This window comes from Sturnus vulgaris, chromosome 2 (genome assembly GCF_052056855.1).
Source record: "Sturnus vulgaris isolate bStuVul1 chromosome 2, bStuVul1.hap1, whole genome shotgun sequence".
Classification (NCBI taxonomy): domain Eukaryota; kingdom Metazoa; phylum Chordata; class Aves; order Passeriformes; family Sturnidae; genus Sturnus; species Sturnus vulgaris.
This window is the reverse complement of record NC_142244.1, coordinates 32,494,610-32,510,367: the sequence shown is the minus strand read 5'-3', so window position 1 is coordinate 32,510,367 and position 15,758 is coordinate 32,494,610. Positions and strand designations below refer to the sequence as shown.

General features: G+C 41.3%; 1 protein-coding gene across 3 annotated transcripts in view; it reads left to right on the top strand.

The window, feature by feature from the left end:
• The window catches only part of LOC106863056 (ephrin type-B receptor 5), a 64,514-nt gene extending 49,712 nt beyond the window's left edge, over window positions 1–14,802 (top strand). For 2 of the 3 annotated variants that reach the window (XM_014892377.2, XM_014892378.2), the window contains exons 7-17: window positions 3,295–3,419; window positions 4,436–4,598; window positions 5,380–5,494; window positions 8,239–8,294; window positions 8,410–8,529; window positions 8,931–9,178; window positions 10,064–10,279; window positions 11,337–11,486; window positions 11,637–11,830; window positions 13,097–13,252; window positions 14,255–14,802. In XM_014892377.2, the coding sequence (XP_014747863.1) occupies window positions 3,295–3,419; window positions 4,436–4,598; window positions 5,380–5,494; window positions 8,239–8,294; window positions 8,410–8,529; window positions 8,931–9,178; window positions 10,064–10,279; window positions 11,337–11,486; window positions 11,637–11,830; window positions 13,097–13,252; window positions 14,255–14,363 (1,652 nt within the window). In that variant the 3' untranslated portion in view covers window positions 14,364–14,802. The remainder of the gene's footprint in view (window positions 1–3,294; window positions 3,420–4,435; window positions 4,599–5,379; window positions 5,495–8,238; window positions 8,295–8,409; window positions 8,530–8,930; window positions 9,179–10,063; window positions 10,280–11,336; window positions 11,487–11,636; window positions 11,831–13,096; window positions 13,253–14,254) is intronic. The other variant, XR_015801262.1, reaches the window with a different exon arrangement.
• The last annotated feature ends 956 nt before the right edge of the window (window positions 14,803–15,758 follow it).

Below are 15,758 nucleotides of genomic sequence, written 5' to 3'. Positions count from 1 at the left end.
TGCTTTTGACATGCGGTGCCAGTGTGATTCCAGGTAGGCTCTGGCTTTCCTAGCCATGAGTCTGCATGTTTAGACAATGCCTCTGTGTTCCTCTCAGGCTACCTGTCCATGCTTCTGCCTCCATGTACTTCCTTTCTGTGTCTGAGTTTAGGTAGGAGCTCTTTGTTCTAACATGCAGGCCTGTTGGCATTTTTTGCCTGAATTTGTGCTTGTTGGGATGGACTGCTTTTGCACCTGGAAGAGGTAATCCTTGCACATGAACTAGCTTTTTGGAGTCACTCTTCCCTCCAGGGAATTATCCCACGGGAGTCCTCCAGGCAGAACCACAAAGGGGTCACACTGAAGTGACTCTCCTGAAATATCTTCATGGAATGGAATATGGACTGAATGTCACATGCCAGAAATGCTCACGGTCTGCTGAGAATGGCACTTGGCTGTGCTCTGCCTAAGTGGGGATTGCCATGTATTGTTACACGAGTCCTCACTTCCTTACTTTCCTGGTCCCTTGACTGAGATAGATTTTTAGTCTTGCAGGCATGTGTCTGCTGCCAGGAAAGAATTTGTCCTGAAATGTAGAAGGGTTGCAACTGACAACCCACAAAAAAAAATATAGAAAAAATATAGAATCTGGGAGTTGTATTTAACTGGTGTTTGGACTTCTTTATAGCTTTAACTGATTTTATGTGGGCAAGAATTTTCCATACATTTGCTATTATTTAAATTGCATACAAAGAGAACTGTTTTTTTCAGTCTTAATTAAAGATCTGATCTCACAGCATGTTTTTTGCTCTCAGTAAATTAGAATAGAATAGAATAGAATAGAATAGAATAGAATAGAATAGAATAGAATAGAATAGAATAGAATAGAATAGAATAGAATAGAATAGAAACCTACAATGATCATCTAGTCCAACTGCCCAGATTGGATTGAATCAGGCACTGTCATTTCAGCTGCCATTAGACAGGGATCTAACATGTCTATGTCTGTAACCTCGTGTAAAAATAAAATAATAAAACTGACAAATCAATAGAGAACTGGACACATTTGTGTATACAAAAGAAAGTGACGTTCTGTTATAGACATTTTTAATCGTTGACATGCAAACAAGAGGAAATACTCATCTAGCACTTCTGTGGCAGCAGAGGTATGGTACTTTGAATGTCCATAGACATAAAATCTTGAACTTTATATTTCCTAATGTATTAACACTGAGAGAATGACCTTATAGTACACTTTTGACAGAAAATATGTACCTACTCCACCAACAATTACGTTTGCATTGCACATCACCTTAGTATTAGTATTCATACCATGTAAAGGAGAAATCTTGATATATCTTTTACTTCAAGTGATGGCAGAGCTCCATGGCCACTGTTTCATAATTTTTTAGGTCCTTGAAAGGGAGGCAAATCGGTATCAAAATCTAAACTCTGTCTTAGAGAGGCAAATTAAAGACAAGCTGCCTTACTGTTCATAGCTGGTTTTATTTCTGAGAGTTTTTAATGGCTTTTGCTCTAAATAATGTCTGTTTATTAGGAGCAAATCACTGAAATTACTATTTTTAATACAATAGACTGCAGTATTCTGGTCGTCTCCCTTCCACCACCATCTGATTACCCTGAGTGATGGACATACCTGGATAATAGGAACATTCTAGAATGCTGTAGCATGTGATCAAGAGATACACTTGAGTGATGTATTTGCTATTCCTTTGTTTGATTAATTCTTCCAGGTAGGGGAAAAATGGGGGATCTGGAAGAAATGAGAAGCAAGAGAAGAATAACTGTTAGAGGTGGGAAGGAGAGGAATTGAGGGAAGCTTTAGCTCTGATCATTCTGTAAAATCTTAGAAGGAAGTGGGCTGTTCCCTGGTACTGTAGCTGTGCATTTACGTTTGCACCTCTCCCGTGTGTTTGCTTGGTGTCTGGGTGGAAGAGAGTTAAACTTTTTGGAACATTAAATGTAGCAGAATCTGTCTTGGTCAAATGTTAACTGACAAGTTACCGCCTGACATTTTAATACGGTGTTATTCGTTTGCATCTTAAATGCTACATATGGTCTTGGTTAATTGTTGCTCTTCCATTCTTGTCACAACATTCTCATTGGCAGGTGAAGTAGTTGTGTAATCTTGTTTGAAGGACAAGCAATGGTAAAAATAAAAGGAGTAACGAGGAGAGAAAGCATTTTATTGCTTAGACTCTTACTTTGTTTCATTTGCATTTTTAAATTAGTTCCCACTTGCCTGAGCTGTTTGAAGCCCATCTGAAATATGTTTTTCAGAATAATTTTATCGTGTTATTAAAAACAATCCTTTTATCTTTTTCACGATTAATGAGGGAAGAAAATGGTATTCTGCAGGTTTTGATCATTTGCCAAATGTCTCTGCTTCCATCTTCACATCAAGGAAGTTTACGTCTATTTTCTAAAACCCGTGGAGTTTGGTGGCAGCTTTTTATTGGCATGCTTTTTCTGGAAAATTTAAATGTTGCTGAAAATGTTGCATCCATTAGGAAGATGAGGATACCCTAGCTGCTTACCTGTAGGTTTCTTGGCCATGTGACATTTTCTTTGCAGAAAGAAAGCAAAACTTGAGAAGAGTTTTGCGGAAAGACAGCCGGCGGGCTGAAAGATCCTCTTAAAGTTGTACTGAAATTTTTGCTTGGAAATCTCTTCCCAAGATGAAACTCATACACTCTTAGCTTTTACACACAGTGTGTGTGTGTGTGTGTGTGTGCACATGGGTTCATGAATGGTTTTGGTAGAAGTGAATTTCCATTCTCCATAATGCTTCATATGCAAGGCTTCCATTACTCTGGTAGCCCGTACTTGATTTTTTTTTCCCCCAGGAAAAGAATTTCAGTCTAGGGAAGAAGCAGAAGAGAATTAACGTGCTCTGCCTTTGTTCTGACTACTACCAGTATTCTTTGTCCAAGTGTGGTCTTAAAACAAGATGCATGGAGCACCTTCTCATCTTGCATGTAAAAATTGCACTTTTGAAGATCAGGATTATATTCCAGCTATAATATAGATAATTTCTTGACTCCAATGCATAATCAGTTGGATATGGAATTCTTCAGTTTTTTTCAGTCTGAGTTGTCAATGACTGCATCTCCAGCAGAGTAGTATTGTGCCTGGATTTCTTCTGGTTATTTTATGAAGTATTTCATAATGCAAATTAAGGAAAATTAAAGGAAGAGCTGGCCTAACTTACTAACTCATCATAAGGAATATTCAATTATAGTTCATTTTTATGCTTATCCCTTTGCAATTTCTCCTTTCTGTCTTTTATTCCAGTCCCCTCTGCTGTGCCTATGATGCATCAGGTGAGTCGTACTACCAATAGCATCACACTGTCGTGGCCTCAGCCGGACCAACCCAATGGGATCATCCTGGATTACCAGCTACGCTACTTTGACAAGGTGAGCAGAAGGTCATACTGAGCCCTTTCTGTCTGGGAGATGCACCCCTGCAACAGGATGAGCAAGGTGGAAAAAAATGCTTCAGTTATGAGGAAGGAGCAAACTTTAGCAATACCAGAAGTTTGTGATATACATGTCATCTGACATCAGTCCATGGAGGTATCTAAGGACAAGGCAGATTTTAAGAAAAGAGGAGGCACTTGTTTAAGCTTAAAAGCTGTGGCTAACAATAAGTTTAGTATCAGCTGACACAGGTGACAGTGGAAGGAGGTCAAGTTTCTAAATATGTTCACTGGAACTGGATTCATTGCAGGTCTGTAATTTGTTCATGAGGAGAAGTCTCGTGTCCCCATTTATGCCTGGACAGACATCTCTAAGAAATTTTATGAGGAGGAATGCACTCTTCCATTCACTAAGTGGCAAATACCTCTTTGTGTGCTGGAAATACAGGTGGCAAATACAAATTTGTCCTCCGTTCACGTCTTGTGACATTCGTGTCTTCTGACTGTTAATCCATCTGACTTGAGGGGAAGAGACGTGTAGGGCTGTTCAGACGAACTCCTATTCCATATTACTGGTCTTTCACATAAATACTTTTGCAGGATTTTGCAGGGCTACTATTTTTTAGTGGTAAAAAGGACTGCTATTTGTGATAACTTGTGTAGCAGCTTCCTGGATACAGCTTTGCATGTGTTCTTGCTCTGAATTCTCCTAGGAGATACAGGAGTTTGGAGTTTATAGAAAGCGAACCACAGGACAAAGTTTTGTCTTTCATTTTTGTTAAAATTGAGTCTTTAGCAGAGCTTTGTGGGAAGCCCAGCCTGGGGGAATGAAAAGCAGCAGTGAGGAATGAGGAGAGTGCGAGGAAGTAAGGTCTGGAATAGCAGCTGTTGTTGGGAGGCTCTGTAAAGGTTCAAAGAATATTGGGTTGACATGGAAACTGTCATGCCTTGACGAGGAGAGTGAGCAGTGTAGGCGGAAGTTTCACATTCCCTTTTGGTCATTGACGTTCACAGGCAGAAGATGAGGATAATTCATTGACCTTAACTAGTGAGACCAACATGGCCACGATACCAAGTCTGAGCCCAGGCAAGATCTATGCCTTCCAAGTGCGCGCGAGGACAGCAGTCGGCTACGGCCCTTACAGTGGGAAGATGTATTTCCAGACTTTAACGGGAGGTAAGTGCTGCCATTGTGTGCCAAGGTCTGCACATGGTCACCTTCCACTTGCCTGTGTCCCTGAGTGCATTGGCTTATCCTCTGGAGGACTGCTACCAGACACTCCTACTCAACTTACGTTTCTGTTTATAACTTGCAAATGCAGATTTGTTGACTCAGAGAAGCTTCATACTGTCAGAGGGTACTCTTTGTGCTACTGCCATATTCCCCAGCCCTGTTCCTTGTTGCCTCTGTGCCTCTGACCTGCAGGTGCACAGTGTGCCAGGAAAAAGCTCTTTATGGGGGTGTGGCAGTGCACAGCACTATACACTGCTGTAGTTTGGGCCCCAGCTGTCATGGGACATCCTACAGCTGAAAGCTCTGCTAATGTCCAAAAGACAGATGGGACACAGGACACAAAGGTAGGTGGGACGCAGGCATATGTGCAGAAGCTTGCCTTCCAGCAGGATCCCCATCCTTTTGGTCTGGATCAAAAGTACTCAAGTATGTCACTGGCAAGCTACATTAATAGGGGATAGTGGGATTACAGCCCAGGTGTAGAGCTACCTTCTGCTTAAGTGGCTTGTCGGCTGTCAGTGGAGCAGGGGAAGAGAAAGTGGATTCAGAGAGAGCGCTGGCTTTTCAATGCAGGAAAGAAGGCACTGGAGGAACACAGTGACTGGGGAGTGAAGGGCTGGTAGGGATGGCATTGCAGGTGAGATCTTGGTGAGCAGAAAGGAAACTCTGCACAGTTCCAGTCCCCTGCATCCATGTGCATGTGTGTGTGTGTCTTCCTTGCCAGGGGAGCGCTCGGAGATGGTGCAGGACCGACTGCCACTGATCGTGGGCTCAGCGCTCGGGGGTCTGGCCTTCTTGGTAATTGCTGCCATTGCCATCCTTGCCATCATCTTCAAGAGGTGAATTCCTTGACCTGCTCATGTGCACTTCAGACAGTGGAACTTCCTTATCCCCGCAACATTACCCCATCCCAAGGGAAACAGCCTGATCTGCATTTATCCAGATGTCCTTGAGATACCATTCTCTAATTAAGGAAAGATCCTGCCCCATTACTCCTATCTGAGGAGCCTCTCCTTTGGTAAACCACTCATGTACTTAACTGATATTTGACTAGTTAGCAATATGAACACAAGGAAAGCATTTCAAAGCTGGTACTCAAAAGGTATTTAAATGCATTGCTGTGAATGAGGAACTGTAAATTGCATTTTAGGCAAGCAAATGGAGAATGAAACAATGTAGTGGAGAAGGACTGGTGGAATAAGTATGCATATCCAGTTATTTAGAAGGTGATAAATACCCTTTCACCAAGGACCAAGAGACAAGGGCTCATTTGCTGAAGAATAAAATCTATACAACCCCAAGGGTTCCATGGAACACTAGCTCATAAAATACAGGTTAAAGAAAGCAATTACTACTTTCCATTTTGGAAAGAATAAAGAGCATGTAAAAGATTGTAGAGATAATCTGTTACAGAAAATAAAAAGGACAGAAATTTTAAAGAGAAAAAAGTAAGGGTTGCTATTTTTGTAGAGGTACAAAAGTAAACAATGGGGGTTTTGTTATTTGAAGAAAAGAAACAGTCATTACCCGCTCCTTGAATTTACTGAGGTTTGAACTTAATCCCCTAGATTGTCAGTAATGGATTTCTGTATCTTTGCTCTACTGTGCCTTTGCACAAGAGGGACTTTTTAGCTTTTTCTGCTGACCTAAAAAAATGTATAAACTACTTAACTTTAGAAAGTGACATCTAGTTTTAATGATTTCTTTTTTGCTCTCTTCCCTTTTCTACATTTGTTTTCTCCTCTTGTGTATATTCTCTTTTAATATTTTTCTTTCTGGAAAGAAAAGAATTTTCAAATATTGTTATATTTGAAATGTTGCCTCCTTTTGTTGCTTTGAACTGTTAAAAATACAATTTCTTGTTACATTTGGAAATGTGATATTATGTGCACAACTCAATAAAGCATATATTTTTCTAAAAAAAATAAACCAAACCCAGAATAAGTTGATATTACCAAAACTGTGTTGGGGAAGGACATTAATGGCATCTGTAAATATACATAGGAGGAAATACCATAAAAAATACATTCATTTTTACTTAAAGAATTATGTACAGTTAATAGATAGTTTTTAAGAAAAAGGGTAGATACCAAATTTCTATTTTAAATCTGTCTTTGATAAGAAAAGTAAGTTTGAAGATGCAGAAAATGAGGAACACCAGATGAAATGAGTAGTTCTTTAAAAGGTTGAGCATATGTAGAGTCAAATGCTATGACTTTAACTTGTTTTTATAAATTGTTGGTACACAGTTTTCAGGCAATATGCACTGTGAAACACCTATTTTAGCTAATTGTTTTGTTGAATTTTTATATGGAGAACAATTAATATGTTAGATAACATATAAAAAACATTATTGTAGACCTGGCTTCCAGGTTCAACAGCAGAGTTAGAAGTCTTAGGTATAGGCCCCCATCCAAGCCAATTTCTTTGCACAAGAGAAAAAATTTTGAAGGTAAAACTGGTTTTGAAAGCAGAATTTAAAGAGATAAGACTGACAAGTAAGAATAATACAGTTAGCTGTTAGAATGTCAGAATTACTTATGTTCGTAAAGAAAAATAACATAATGTTTCATGATACTTTGCCTTCAAATGCTAATTGAATCAGCAGCTAAAAGATCTCATGCTGAAACGGCAAAACATGAGTTGACACAAATCCATGCAGACAGCAGGGATAGTGCAGGATACTGTAGGGTTTGATGTACAATCTGGTCTAATTAATAGGATGATTGGAACCTAGCATGAAGCATACTTTTTTTTTTTTTTAATGATCATTGCTTGGAACAAAGGAAGTAGCTTGAAAATGGCAAATAGCTTTAGTGCAAACAAAGAATAGAATGAAACTTCTAAAATAATTAGATTGTGTGGGGAATAAATGATTGAATCGTACACATTTAGAAGGAGAATGAAATATGAGAAATGCCTATGCTGAGGAGGACCTATGCTTACTGGAAGTTAGATGCATATATGCAATAAACCTTACAATAGTAAAGACCATACCTCTTTTGATCTGCACTTGCAAAAATCACATCAAGGAACAGATTTCCATCTGTTTGGATCTGTGTGGTTTGGTTTGGGTACCATACTTAAAAATAGAATGGCCGAAGTAAATGCTGTTAAACAAAGCCAGGAGGAAAAATAATTGGGGGAGATCTATACATATTAAGCATTAGAGTAAATGGCTCTTAGAATGTTTTTGAAGAACTCAAAAGGCATCACAGAAGAAAGCATACATTATAATTGAAAAGAATAATTTGTTGTAATTAAATTAAATTAAAATGCAAATTTAGCCTGAATAGCAAGAAAACTTCCAAGGCAGTAATGCTAAACTGTAATATTCTTTTTCAGGATAGTCTTGGAAGCCCTATCATTTGTCATTTCTAAAGTGGGAATGCCAACAGTGGTATAAAAACCACCACTAGAAAACAAGCTTGCACTGGTTACCAGGAGATGGGCAGGGTCTTAACATCCATTTTCTACCCCTAATTTCAAGGATTCTCTGAGCCTTGCACTGAGAAGCCTACCCTAGCATCTGATGAGAGACTCTTGTGTGTGTTTTGACTTTCCTTTCCTTTGTGTCCTGCAGTAAAAGGCGAGAGACTCCATACACAGACCGCCTGCAGCAGTATATCGGTGCACGAGGTAAGTGTGTTTGAGCCACAGATGGCAAGGGCCTGTCTCTTTTCAGGACTCATTAACACCTATGTGTCTCAGGGTTTGATTCTGGTGATGTTTTGGGCTGTTTTCCCCACTGCAGGACTCGGAGTGAAGTATTACATTGATCCTTCAACCTATGAAGATCCCAATGAAGCCATTCGAGAATTTGCCAAGGAGATTGATGTGTCTCTCATCAAGATTGAGGAGGTCATTGGATCAGGTAGTGTGAGAATGTGCAGATTATTTAGAGTGCCTTCTTGTTCACCTTGAGACCTGGCACACTACTGGCCTGAAATGGACCCATGGATCCATGGTACATCGAGTGTCCCAGGATATGTAAACCTTCATTTTTACTAAAATTAATTTTAACCTACTAACCCTTAGATACTGGTTCTAAACCAAGTTTAAAACACTCTTTGAAGACTCAGAACTCCTCGTTTGAGCCCTGAAGATGTTGTAGTCTCCAGCCTTCACCAAAATCTTTGCCTTAATCTGAACAGTCCCATAACCCTATTTCCAAGCATCTCCCGAACTCGTCCACAGTATAATTCTTTAGTACATCTGACTAAAATCCATTGCTGTGTTTCCTTACTTGAGGTGTGTTTCTTCCCTCCCTGACAGGAGAGTTTGGAGAGGTGTGTTTTGGGCGCCTGAAGCACCCGGGCAAGCGTGAATACATGGTAGCTATTAAGACCTTGAAGTCAGGTTACACAGAGGAGCAGCGGCGGGAGTTCCTGAGCGAGGCCAGCATCATGGGACAATTTGAGCATCCCAATGTCATCCACCTGGAGGGCGTGGTCACCAAGAGCCGACCAGTCATGATTGTCACAGAGTTCATGGAGAATGGATCGCTGGATTCCTTCCTCAGGGTACCAGAGTCTCCCACAGCCATTAACCTCTTCATCTCACTGTGTGCCAGTCTCAGACCTGATAATTTTGCCTGTTCTTGCTCTTCACTCCTGTCTCTCTAGGTCTTCCAGTGCAATAGAAATGATAGCAAATGGCCACAGTAAGTGGTTTCAGGCCAGTATGATGAGAATACTCCAAGGGCTCAACAACCATATGAAATTTCAGTATTTTAGACTGCTTCAACTCCCATAATTAATGTAAACAGTACCAAATCTTTGTACACACCCTTTCAGTTGCTTATGTGCATGTTCCAAATTTTTCCTTTCTAATAATGTTTTTCAGACTTTATTTCACAGAATATTTTCAAGTTTCAATATTGTAATGAAGTAATGAAACTTGCAGTTATTTTTGGATTTCGAGTTTTCTAGTAATGAAACACAAATATGGTCAATCTGTGTAGTACAGCTGCTTCACTTCTCCTTTCTTACTGATTCATGTGCTCATTCAACCACAAATACTCTGGCAGGTATAATTTGAAGAGGACATGAACCCATTGAGTAGAACTGCATAGATGCCATTGTAAAGATCTCAGTAAAATCAGATTTGTCTGCTCACATTTATTTGACCATCTTAGTAGTTATTGAGGTTAGGTGTCGGATGCTAAAGGGGATGTGGCCACAAGAGGAGAAAAAGATCACCAATGTCGAATTTTATTTGAGGTGCATTGCTTCAAGCCCACCCTCCTTTGTTATTTGTTGTCCTCGAACCTTCAGATTTGAGCTGCAATTAAGATGTGTGTTCTCTAACTTCATAAATCCTCCTTGTTACCTTGCTCTTTGTTAGTCTCCCCTGTTGGCTCGGTGTTCTGTGGCCATGAGAGCCTGTGTTTGCCTCCCCCCCTGCAGCAGAAGGAAGGGCAGTTCAGTGTGCTGCAGCTGGTGGGAATGCTGCGGGGGATCGCAGCCGGCATGCGCTACCTGTCAGACATGAACTATGTGCATCGTGACCTGGCAGCACGAAACATCCTGGTCAACAGTAACCTGGTGTGCAAGGTGTCAGACTTTGGCTTGTCCCGCTTCCTGGAGGATGATGCTTCCAATCCCACCTACACTGGGGGTCTGGTGAGTCACTGCTGTGGTGGAAGTTACTGTACTGTTGACAGATACAATTTTTTCCTATGTTCCTCCCTGGTTTGGTGTACCCTCTTTAGTCCATCTTGAGACCGTAGAGAAGCCTTCTCTATGTGGAGTGGAGTAGAGCCTTCTATATTGTGGGCTATTTGTTCCAAAGCAGTAAAAATTAAAAATAACTGAGTGTCTGAGTCTCTCTGCCGTATGAAGTCTCAGTGCTGTTCTTTGTGGCATGAATAGGTCAAACCTGTGTGGTGAATAGGTCAAACCTCACAGTCTGATGTAGCTATTATCATTTCATTAGCTTTTTATAGGAAGGATAAAGGACTGAAGGAGAGATTACATTCCTGTACTACCACTCTTTGAAGAAAGAGTTGGGTTTTTTACCTAAAGAAAAGATAAATGGCCTAAGTGTATTTATGGGCTTACAACCAACCATCAAATGATCTTATTGCCTATGAAGTTGTGACACCTGTCACACATACTACAAAAGGGGTGGGAGTATAACAGATGGATTGAAAAAGAAGGGGATGAAAAATTCAGTCACTGAAAAGTGGAGCAATTTTTAGATCTTTGCATTTTGAAGAACCTTACATTTCATCTTACAGGTCATACCTGCGGTTAGAGAGGTCAGGATGGAAAGAGAAAGGAATTAATGCTAGCTACTCAGTGTATCTGTCCCTAGTGCTGCAATTTGGCATTATTTAAATGACTCTAGATTTCCAAATGATTGTGACTCGGGAGGATTTTGCTATATGCCACTTTCAAATGTTGTAAAGTAAAGCTGTGAAAGTATTAAATCATGAGATTTGTAGCAGCAAGGAGGCACGAGTCTCTCTTTTCTTAAATACTTGTCAGTAAAACAAGGTGGAAACCTTGAACATAGTATGAATTTTAACCAGCAATATTTCCAAGACAGAATCAATGGGACTGTCACCCGATGCTCCAGGTCGTGTTGTGCTGCTAACATCTGGTTGTTTCAGTGATGTTGTTCTCACAAGCAGTCCTTATCTCACTACATTCTGGTCGCTTTCTGTCTGCTTCCCAGGGCTGCAAAATCCCCATCCGCTGGACTGCCCCTGAAGCCATCCAGTACCGCAAGTTCACCTCCTCCAGTGACGTCTGGAGCTACGGCATTGTCATGTGGGAGGTGATGTCCTACGGTGAGAGGCCTTACTGGGACATGTCCAATCAGGATGTAAGTTTTAGAAGTGGTGAGGATGTACATCTGCCTCTCTGTCCTGTATCAGTTCAAGCAGAGGAAAGCCACACACACACTGAGTGAGTGAAGCTCTTTTGTATTTTATTTTCCCAGTTGTTATAAAGCTTTGTTCTTCTTTTCCTGCAGGTAATTAACGCCATTGACCAAGACTATCGCCTGCCACCACCCCCAGACTGCCCTACTGTTTTGCACCTGCTCATGCTTGACTGCTGGCAGAAGGAGAGGGTCCAGAGACCCAGATTTGAGCAAATAGTCAGTGCCCTGGATAAAATGATTCGCAAGCCATCAGCCCTCAAAGCCATTGGCACTGGGACCAGCAGGTGAGATGGGGATTTAATGCAAAATAATAGGACTTATCTCTCAGAAGGCATCATGAGGAAAAGAAAGCCATAAATCAAACTATATAATATATATATATATAGCTATATATATAATATATAATCAGGCCTCTCATTTGAGACTGGGAACAAACAGGAAGCAGAAAAAAAGAGAGGAAGCAAGTTGGAAGAACTGTATATTCTGATTGAGTTAATGGGGAGCTCTGAGTGCCAGATGTGATAGGAGATAAATCTTGCTGAGTTGCACTGAGGATGAATGACTGCGGGGTCATAGGGAATGAAGGGAGGTACACATGTGGGTGCAGCAGCACAAGGTATGCTGTGATCACACCATATTGTGTGACCACAAGAGATGATGAAGAAAAAGACCTTATCTTATGTAGGGAAGGAAGTCTCTGCGTACAAATAATTAGAACTGCAGTTTACATTGCATATTTTCCCAACTGCACTTTGCAGTCTGATGGAACAAGAGGCAGGAGGTCAGCAAAGAAGAAGTCTCTGGAGGGATAAACAGTGCCAAGGTCAGTTGGCTGCTGGGCTGATGACGAAATTACATCCTGCTGGCCTGGAGAGTTTTTCCCTGTGGTTATAAATCTTGTCTCAGTGGAATGTAATCCACAGCTGGGGGAGGGGAAAAGTATCTAGTGATGCCCAGTTTACTAAAAGCAGCACGTGAAGAGTGTTATAACTTTGGGACAGACTCAGATGATGAGGAAAACAGCAAATGTCATATCTAAGCAGTCATCTCATATGCCTTTTACTGCAGTTGTTTTATCTGGTGGGTGTTGGAGCAGAAACAACGTACTCATTGTCTCATAGGTCACTATCTGACCGAAAGAGAACATTTAGGGGAGGGAGACCTAGTCACAAAGATAAAAAGGTGTATAAGGTCTCATGTCTCTTTCAGAAACCTCCTCACTGCAGGTCTTTGCCCAGCTAATAGATCTAGACCAGGGAAATGTGGAAGGATCTTGGGCAACAGGAAGAGAATGTGCCTGAGAAAGTATGGGCAGTGGGAAGGGAAAATCAATTTCTTGGGTTGCTTGATTGTTTTCAGACAGAAGAAGGGACACTGGAAGCCTAGAAACAGCAGATCAAGGTGGGACTTTAGGAGTGAGGGCATGTTCTTCATCGTTCTTCATTCTGTCCACTTCAGAGACTGCATTCTCTCCCTCTCATAATTCTTACCTTACTGGTGTGCCCAGCTGATGCTGATAACTTGGGTTTTAAAACCTGCCTTTTTTGCAGACCATCTCAGCCTCTCCTGAGCAACTGTCCTCTGGATTTCCCTTCCCTCAGCAATGCCCATGAGTGGTTGGATGCTATCAAGATGGGCCGCTACAAGGAGAATTTTGACCAGGCCGGTCTGGCTACATTTGATGTCATATCACGCATGACTCTTGAGTAAGTAGCGGGGCAGACAGCAGCAGATATCAGACACTGAGTTTTCCATGCAGAACGTGAAAGCAGTCTGAGAAATTGGCTATGTGGAAAATGCATACACATGAAAAAGGAGAGGGAAGCCAAAGCAAAGTAGCTACTCTTCTTTGCATCTTACTAGGACCTCTGGACACCATACATTCTGTAATACACTTGTATTCTGTATCTATAAGCACTAATTCTGATCCAGTGTGCATCGGAAAATGTATTGTCAGTGCTGCAGAGAGCCTGTGAGATCAGAATGTTCATGACAGCTAGCACAGATAATAACAACCACTTTCAAGCAGATGTTTAGAACCAGCCACACCATATACTGGGTGTGTTATGTAAATCCAGAAAAACAAACACTCTCAGTATCATAGAATGGTTTGGATTGGAAGGGACCTTCTAGTCCAACACCCCTGCCATAAGTAGAGACACCTTTCACTAGATGATGTAGCTCACAGCACTGTCCAACCTGACCTTGAATGCTTACAGGAATGGGACATCCACACCTTCTCCTGGCAGCCTGTTTCTGTGTCCCACCACCCTTCCTTATGTCCAGTCTAATGCTACCCTATTTCTGTTTTAAAACCACAGCCCCTTGTCCTGTCACTACAAGGCCTGGTAAAAAATCATTCTCCATCTTTCTTGTAAGCCCTCTTTATATATTGAGAAAGATCTTTCTGGAGCCTTCTCTCCTGGCTGAACAACTCCAACTCCTTTTTTTCTGTAGATCAGCCCTCTGATCCTTTTTGTGGCCCAATTCCACTGCTTCTTTTTGTACCTTCCAAGTTCTGCCAACACCCCCTCCACCCACACGCATTTGTCAAACAAAAGCAGAAGCCTTGTCAGCTGTTCCTCAGACACAGATCGGCACACACACATATCCATACACACCGATTTGCATCTACAGCAAAATGGACTGAGATTGTTCAGAGCAGGCAGTTAATTTTAACAATCTCTGTGTCCTCTGTTCTTTTGCAGAGATATCCAGCGTATTGGAATCACCCTGGTTGGTCATCAGAAGAAGATTCTAAACAGCATCCAGCTCATGCGAGTCCATTTGAATCAACTTGAACCAGTTGAAGTGTGATGTTTACATCATCCTCATTCCACTAGTCTCAAACTCTGGAAAGGTTCTGGGGGAATTCAGAGGGATTTTCAATGTAAGAAAAAGATGTCAGTGTGCTACTTGAAGACTTAATGCACCCAGAGAGTGCACATTACGTGTCCTGTTCCATGAACAAAAACAAAGCCTTGCCGTGATTTGAAAGCAGAACTAAATGACTGGTGACAATTACATGTGGCTGATGTCGTACATTGGGAATGGGTTTGGGAGGGAAGGTTATAATAACACGGGGCAGAGATGGAATAATGGCTTGGACAGATCACAACCACCTGTTGCCTATTGTCTGCCAACAAAAGGTATCTGACAACTTTACAAAGTCATCAGCAGGCTTTATTTATGGCTAAGAGCCCAGCAAAGCTGCAAAGACGTAATAAAGGCAACAAAAAATTAGCTTTTTTTTTCAGAAGAATGCCATCGTGGTGTGAGAAATTATTCCTCAGATGGAGATGAGCATCAAGCTATCACTTGGTGTGCCAGCTCAGTTCGGAACTGAAGTTCCAGCTAGTGCACAGTATGTGGTAAGCAAAAACAGATGTCACCTGGTAAACAGGTTCAGAGTAAAGGGTTCGAAATTCAATGCTATTTCGTGTGCAGTTCTTGGGTCTGCTCCATGATGAGAATTGCTAATCTTTTGTGGTGATGTGAGAAACAGTCCATCTCTCTTTATGGGACTGCAACAGAATAAATAAATAATAATTCCTAGAATCCGTCCTGCAAGATCTGCAAATGAAGGGGGAAACAAATAGGTTCTGGTTCTCGCAAGCCCATTCTTGTGAGGAAATGCATAACCTGTGATACTCCTAAATCCTGAGTACCCAGATCATGGGTTTTGTTTTCTTCTGAACCCCTTACAATGAAAAGTAGAATGGAAAAAATCTGAAACGTTTCGCTGCTGAAAAAGACTTCCTCTTTTTCTCACCCTAGCCATTAGGCACAGTTGTTTGAATATTGTTTCTGAAGAAAATACAGACATGCAATAGTCAACTTCAGACAGTTGGAAAGAGTGAGGTGAAAGTTTTTGTCAAGAGTGATCAAGGAATGGTACCAGTCCCATAAGTCACTTCAGTCCTTAAAAAAAGGGCTAACGATGTTCTTGAGATCAACAATGTTGTTTGGTACAGGCACATGAGAGTGACCAGAATGGCAGAGCTTATGTATCCCTTCAGACAGACTAGTACCTGCCTACAGGAAAATCTGCTTCGAGTAGGAGCAGAGCTTTGGGACTGTATCTCTGTATCTATTGCTAGGAAGTTGAGCTTGAGAGGAGAACTCATAGACTCTACACTTGTCTACCTCATCAACATGTAGGAAGGGAAATGGGAATGGCCTTGGTAAACAAGACCCCAGTTATGATACCCC